At 50.0% G+C, this 7,156-nt stretch overlaps 1 protein-coding gene across 7 annotated transcripts in view; it reads left to right on the top strand.

The window, feature by feature from the left end:
- Positions 1 to 7,156, top strand: part of mark4b (MAP/microtubule affinity-regulating kinase 4b) — a 31,306-nt gene that overhangs the window by 15,184 nt on the left and 8,966 nt on the right. For 4 of the 7 annotated variants that reach the window (XM_079354310.1, XM_079354312.1, XM_079354314.1 and 1 more), the window contains 12 exons: positions 1,519 to 1,567; positions 1,655 to 1,720; positions 2,231 to 2,301; positions 2,584 to 2,640; positions 2,834 to 3,070; positions 3,165 to 3,284; positions 3,431 to 3,530; positions 3,605 to 3,714; positions 4,021 to 4,204; positions 4,303 to 4,538; positions 5,083 to 5,186; positions 6,712 to 6,990. In XM_079354310.1, coding sequence (XP_079210436.1) covers positions 1,519 to 1,567; positions 1,655 to 1,720; positions 2,231 to 2,301; positions 2,584 to 2,640; positions 2,834 to 3,070; positions 3,165 to 3,284; positions 3,431 to 3,530; positions 3,605 to 3,714; positions 4,021 to 4,204; positions 4,303 to 4,538; positions 5,083 to 5,186; positions 6,712 to 6,990 — 1,613 coding nt within the window. The remainder of the gene's footprint in view (positions 1 to 1,518; positions 1,568 to 1,654; positions 1,721 to 2,230; positions 2,302 to 2,583; positions 2,641 to 2,833; positions 3,071 to 3,164; positions 3,285 to 3,430; positions 3,531 to 3,604; positions 3,715 to 4,020; positions 4,205 to 4,302; positions 4,539 to 5,082; positions 5,187 to 6,711; positions 6,991 to 7,156) is intronic. The other 3 variants (XM_079354311.1, XM_079354313.1, XM_079354315.1) reach the window with 1 other exon arrangement.

Here is a 7,156-nt window from a genome sequence, read left to right as displayed (position 1 = left end):
GCAGCAGAAAAACACTTTTCAATCATCTCATGTTCATGAGTCACGGCGCCGAGAAATGTTCAAGTTGTTTTTTTGTTTTTTTTATTTAGTGCTTTAAAGTTCGAGTGTTGCAACGTGTGTTTTGCAAAATGCAAAAATCTGCAAATCTTTGAGTGTGTGTGTGCAGCACTGCCAAGTCACTGTGTGTGTGTGTGTGTGCATGTACGTGCATGTGTGTGTGTGTGTGTGCGCTCCTGTTCCCTCTGGGCTCGTTGAACACCAGGAATCTGTCTCAGGTGATATCAGTGAAAACATGCACACATGGCCTCGGGCCGCTGTGACGTTACGTCACGGCGACGCCGTCGTTACTACTCTGTGAGAAAGCAAACACATGTGACTCACACGCTGCCTTCATGTCACCCCTGCACTGCTGCACACATCCTGACACGGGATCATCAGGTGTCATCTGAGGAGTACTGTGAAGTATTCTACCCGAGTATTAAAAACAAAAACAAAAAGAGCTGAAATGAGTTTGTTGTGAGATTCTGGAGACTAAAAAAACAAAGTGAATTCCTGCTTCAGTCTCCTCGTTGTTGCTGCTCGTCCTCTTTGTCTCATCGAGCCTCTCCTGTCTTATTGTCTCCTTGTCTTTCCCTCCCTTCCTGTGCATTGTTCATTTGTCTCATTTTCTATTTCTGTATGTATGTCCTTCACACACACACACACACACACACACACATTTTGTTCACCCGTCACGCACACTCTTCCAAGTAAAGGGACGTTTCCCCTCTGGGGTCCGAATGTCTCACTGTGTCACTAATAGCCAAACAGCAGCTGATGAGTGAGGGGCTTCGTTGCATCACGTAAACACTTTACAGAGACTTTTAAAAAAAAGTGCTCTGCAGCTTTTCATTCATATAAACTGTTCTTACTTTGTTCTCTGGATAAATCAGGGTGCAGTTCTCCGTTTGTCCAGCGGGTGTTTGTGTCACTCCGTCAGCGTGATCCAGCGCTGGCTCGTCCGCTCTGTAATCTTTTAAAGAAACGACTTCACAGACATTACTTTAATTAGACGGAGGCACGATGAGGCAGCAGTCTGGAGCTCAGTGATGGATGGTGACAGTGTCGGGGGGGCGGGGGGCACCTATCACACGTCCCCTGGGTGGTCCCGGGTCGAGGGTGCGGGGAGCCAGCTGGGAAATAAAGCAAATGAACAACGACAGATGAATTAGATGAAGCACAAAGAGAAAACTGGGAGGTTCATGATACAGAAACATTCGTCATTTATCTCGCTCCACATTATTGAGATGTGATGATGTCATCGGCTGAGGGAACATGTAACGTTACGACAAACAGCTGGTCGTGTTAGATGCTGACTCAGCAGTTTGAATTCAGGGCCAAGCTCCTTTCACGTCATCGTTTTCATCGTTTGTCTCTTAAACATAAAAATAAATAAATATATTATTTTTATTTGCTGTATGTAGAGTTGAGTGATCTCACTGAGCTTCTTTGTTTGTTTGTTTTTTTATTATTTCTCAGCTGTTTCGAGAGGTACGCATCATGAAAACCCTCAACCATCCCAACATAGGTGAGTTATACCTCAGGTGTGTGTGTGTGTGTGCGTGTGTGTGTGTGTGTGTGTGTGTGCTGACCTCTCCTCCTTTGTGTTTTGCAGTACAATTGTTTGAGGTGATTGAGACGGAGAAGACTCTTTACCTGATCATGGAGTATGCCAGCGGAGGTGAGTGACACATCACGCCGAGGTCACGAGGTCACCGTGTCCGCGGAGGCAGTGACCTCACTAACGCGAATATGCATCAATCGTTCCTCTTCTCCTCCTCCTCTATCATCCTGCTCTCCTCTCTCCGCTCGCGCTCACAGACGTGTGTCGAGGCTTCCACGCAGGAGCATTTAAAGCTTTGAATGTTTGGAGTATAATTTACTTTAAAGGTCATTTAAAATCACAAACGATTATCAGGCCTTAATATGAAGTTTAAACCCTTTAAACAACTCTTTGAACTGCTGCTCTTTAAAGCAAGGCAGTGTATGTTTGCAGGCTAAACACAGACCTGAGTCTGAGCTCATAAAAGCCAGACAGAGAGTTTTACATTTCCTGACTTTTCGACGTGCACACAAACGCACCGTGAGGGAAACAGACGCTCTGAGTTGACGCACGCTGGATGCAAAGGTGCAGGTGAATAAAATGAGTGACTGTTAAACAACGTCTTCATCATTGTTGTTTCTCCTCCAGGCGAAGTGTTCGACTACCTCGTGGCTCACGGCAGAATGAAGGAGAAGGAGGCCAGAGCCAAGTTCAGACAGGTGGGTGTGAAGCGTGTGACCTCACCTGCACGCTCTGCGTTTAGATTTACCGCCTGATGGAAACCTGGAGAAGAGAATCAATCCAATCACCCAAACAAAGCCTGCTTTATGCGAGGCGCCTGATTGGCCCGTAGTCTCTCTCCTGCTGAACTCTGATGATGTCACGTTTAGTTTGCTTGTGTCCGGGGTCATGTGAGCAGGTCGTTTAGCTGCCTTGTTGTTTATGAAGCGCAAACAGGAAGTTGTTCCCATGTTTGATGTCTCTCTTGTTTCCCCTCTCAGATCGTCTCAGCGGTGCACTACTGTCACGAGAAGAACATAGTTCACAGAGACTTGAAGGTGAGGACTCCGTGTTGGAAGGAAAAGAATAAAAAAAAAAAAAGATTAAAACTCTGATAAATCACATACACACGCACACGTATGAAGGATTACTGTCTCATCCAGAAGCTTCACTTCTGAACGCTGCATGATTCCAGTCTACCTGTTTTCTAACAGCCTCTCTCTCTCTCTCTCTCTGTGTCGATGCTCGCAGGCAGAGAATTTACTATTAGACGCCGACGCCAACATCAAAATAGCCGACTTCGGCTTCAGTAACGAGTTCTCGGCGGGCAGTAAACTGGACACGTTCTGCGGCTCCCCGCCGTACGCAGCCCCGGAGCTGTTCCAGGGGAAGAAGTACGACGGTCCAGAGGTGGACATCTGGAGCCTGGGCGTCATCTTGTACACGCTGGTCAGCGGGTCGTTGCCCTTCGACGGACAGAACCTAAAGGTGACCCGGAGGCGACGGAGACGACGAAACGGGATCGTGTGTCGAGTCCGTGAAACTCGCCAAACATGAACGTGTGTGTTTTTTTTTTGTTCAGGAGCTGCGGGAGCGTGTTTTGAGGGGGAAGTACCGCGTGCCCTTCTACATGTCCACAGACTGTGAGGGAATCCTGCGGCGTTTCCTGGTCCTGAACCCGACCAAGCGAAGCTCGCTGGAGGTGAGAAGGAAGCACGAGAGAGGTTTTCACCGTAACCACGGCGATGCAACCTGTTTGATCATGAAACGTCGACGGTGACGTCGCGGATGAATCAAAATGGATTCCTCTTTCTTCACACCGTGACGCTTCTTTTCTCTCTTCGCCAGCAAATAATGAAAGATAAGTGGATGAACGTCGGATATGACGGCGAGGAGCTGAAGCCCCACTCGGAGCCGCTGGAGGACTTAAACGACACCAGCCGCATCGGTGAGTAACCTCCACCTAAACTGCTCCTGTGAAATTATCAACAGGTTTTTCATTCGATGTTTCTCCGACTCCAGACGTCATGGTCGGGATGGGATTCACCAGAGATGAAGTCCGAGATTCGCTGGTCAATCAGAAGTACAACGAGGTCACTGCCACGTACCTGCTGCTGGGACGCAAAAATGAGGTGAGGTCAAAGGTTAGACGTGTTGTTTAACTAACCCATTTATGTTAAGAATGGAGGGAGGAAACAAAAGGATTTATGATTTATGTTTCAAGAAGTTCTTCTCCAAGTTTGTGAAGTTTGAGACGTGAATCCAGCCGGATCGTCTCTCAGCGTTTACGTGGTCGAAGTTCTGAACCTTCTCGATGTCTCTCTCAGGAGGGAAAACGTTTGTTCTGATGATTTTAATCCCACTGGTTAAAACTGTACTGTTAGCTTCCTCGCTATCAGGAAGTGTTTCCATCACATCCTTTTTTTTCTTCCCGTCAGGTGGAGGGCAGCGAGTCTCGGACGGGCAGCAGTCTGAGTCTAGCTCGAGTCCGACCCAGCACCATGACCAACGGGACCAGCAAACACACCACCTCGTCGTCTGCTGCCACTTCTTCCTCCTCCGCCCACAAGACCCAGCGCAGCGCGTCCACGTACCACCGCCAGAGACGACACTCCGACTTCTGTGAGCGCAGACTCTGAGATCGGCGGCGTGCCGGCTTTCTTTCCCGTGTGTTCGTATCGAGTGGTTACACAAATCGTCTTCGCTCTGTTGTCCCTCAGGCGGTCCGGCAGTTCCGGGGTCCACACATCCAAAGCGGAGTCCCAGCGGTACGGGGGAAGGGGCGGGGCTTAAGGAGGAGCGGCTGTCTATCCGGAAGCCGAGCACGAATGCCGTGGGATCCCGAAGCATCCCGACGCCATCCAGCCCCATGGTCAGCTCGGCTCACAACCCCAATAAAGCCGAGATACCCGACCGACGCAAGGAAGCGAACTCGACCACGGTACAGAAACATTTAGTGAGTGTTCATCGTAACCGACCCCGTCACACCTCGCCACTTCATCGTGTGCACACTCCTCCCAGGACATCTAATCCCATTCCCCCAGATTACAGCGCGTGTCGGCCGCTCTGACACAGATATCACAGAGACCGTCTTCACAGCTTAGAGAAGACTGTCCAACACCTTGAGATGAACATCAAAGTGCAGGTTTGCCCAGCGGGGGGTCAATGTGCAGCTCGTGGTTGTTAGCGTGACGGAGAGCTTCCAGGATGTTGAGAGTTAAAGAGTGCAGCCGGATTAACCTGAGATTAACTCTTTAATGTTCAACACGACAGAACCTAAGACAGTCTGAGGTCAGACACTGAAGGAAGGGGGGCGGAGGGGGGGGAAGGGGGGTCAGCTGGTTTTATCTGAACCTGCTCAGGTGTAAAAATACACGCCACATTTTCAGGCAAAGTAAATATTCTCCCTGAGATCATCAACAACAGAAACGTGTCATCAATGATTGAAGTGAAGTCACAGGAAGTTTGTTGTTTCTCCCTTTTTTTTTTCCCCCTCGCAGAATAATATCCCTGCTAGTGCCATGACTCGGAGGAACACGTACGTGTGCACGGACCGATCCAACGCCGAACGAAACTCCCTGCTGCAAAACGGCAAAGAGAACAGGTGAGAGCGGCGTGTGTGTGTGTGTGTGTGTGTGTGTGTGTGTGTGTGTGTGTGTGTGTGTGTGTGTGTGTGTGTGTGTGTGACCTCAGCCAGACAGCATGGAGCTTGTGTCTAATCCCACCGAGGGACCTCGGGGGTTAAAGGTCGACTCCTCTTATTTTACCAGGACTTCTCAGAGCTGAGATGTGTAACATGTCTTCTGATGGTGAGTCCATGTTGAAGAGAGACTGGGTCCACTGGTGCAGCGTGTCTCAGGCTGTTTGGCCTCGGGTGTTAGTCTCACATCCAGCTCGTCTCTTCAAGAGGAGATAAAGGGCTTAAAGTGTGTGTGTGTGTGTGTGTTTTATGTACCAGTGTGGATTGTCTGTTGTTGTGACAGATGGTTGTCTGCTCGTCACTCTCAGAGTAGGAATCATTTCTTCATCTCCTCTCTCTCTTCCTCTATCTCCAATAATCACTTTCTCTCTTTGATTCCAGCTGACCTGTTTTCCACCTCTCCCTCTCTCTCTCTCTCTCTCTCTCTGTCTCTCTCTCCCTCTCTCCCCCTCTCTCTCTCTCTCTCTCTCTCTGTCTCTCTCTCCCTCTCTCCCCCTCTCTCCCCCTCTCTCTCTCTCTCTCTCTCTCTCTCTCTGTCTCTCTCCCCCTCTCTCCCCCTCTCTCTCTCTCTCTCTCTCTGTCTCTCTCTCCCTCTCTCCCCCTCTCTCTCTCCCTCTCTCCCTTTCTCTCCCCCTCTCTCTCTCTCTCTCTCTCTTCCACCTAAAGCAATACAAAGACAGTCATTTAAATGGATAAGCAAACTGTTATTTATTAGTTGAGAACTGTACAGGTGATATTTGTCATCATCGCTCTGTATCAGAAGAAACATTTCTAACTTGTGTGTTGAAGGATGTCAGAGTGATTCAGCTGTTCTCTCTGTGTCACCCCCCCCCCCCCCCCGGTCCCGGTGTGCACCCCTGCAGTGCGCCGCGGTAGGTAGCCAGTTCACATCGACGTTAAACGATTTAGCTCTGCAGCGGCTGCGCTCGTCTAATGGTCATGCCCTACTTGAGCTCTGTGTGTGGGTGTTATCTGGAGCGTTATGAAAAGCAGCCTTCGGCCACCAGCCAGCAAGACAGTGAGGGGGATGAGATGTGTGTGTGTGTGTGTGTGTGTGTGCGTGTGTGTAGGTGTGACGAGGTACAGTCATCTGAAAGGTCCAGTGGATTTAAAGACAGTCTCAGCCTCCAGGAAGGAAAGAAAATATATTGATATATTAACCATGTGTGTCATGGACTGTATATACAAATGGACAACATGCCTCAGCCTCCTCCTGTTGACGGGGAGGAAGCCAAAGTATCCTGCAGCAGGTTGCTGACATATCACAGATATGCAGTGGGGGGAGCCGTGTTATTGACATGACGCCACTTCCACTAACGGAAACACTCGTTTAAGATTCTTGTGTCTGTTTGAAACAGGAAGCCGTGTTCATGGGACTCCTCCTGATCTGCATCCACTAACGAGCCTTCGTTTCTCCTCCTTCCTCCAGTTCCATATCCCACCGCCTCCCCCCTGCCTCGCCCTCGACCCACAGCATCGGCGGCGCCTCCGGCGTGTCCTCCACGTCCTCCACGCCCTCCTCCCGCCTCTCCCGGGGGACCACGGTGAGGAGCACGTTCCACGGCGGGCAGATCCGAGACCGCCGGCCTCCCTCCCACGCTCCCCCAGCCTCCCCCACACTGTCTCATGATTCCAGCCCGCTGCCCCACGCCAGGACTCGGGCCACAAGCAACCTGCTTAGCAAACTCACCTCCAAGCTGACCCGCAGGTAAGGGGAGACGCTGGGAGGAGGACTTTGACTTAGCCTTAAAGAGGAAACGTTTAGCTTTAGTGTAGAGAAGGATTGTATGTGTTTGATGCTGACTGCCTGTACGTTTGTTTGTTTGGTTTTTTTTTTTGGCTTGTAACTGGACAGAAATAAAAACCTGTACATG

Source organism: Symphodus melops (genome assembly GCF_947650265.1).
Source record: "Symphodus melops genome assembly, chromosome: 10".
In the NCBI taxonomy this organism is placed as follows: Eukaryota; Metazoa; Chordata; class Actinopteri; order Labriformes; family Labridae; genus Symphodus; species Symphodus melops.
Note: the sequence above shows the minus strand (reverse complement) of the source record. Positions and strands in the feature narration are given on the sequence as shown.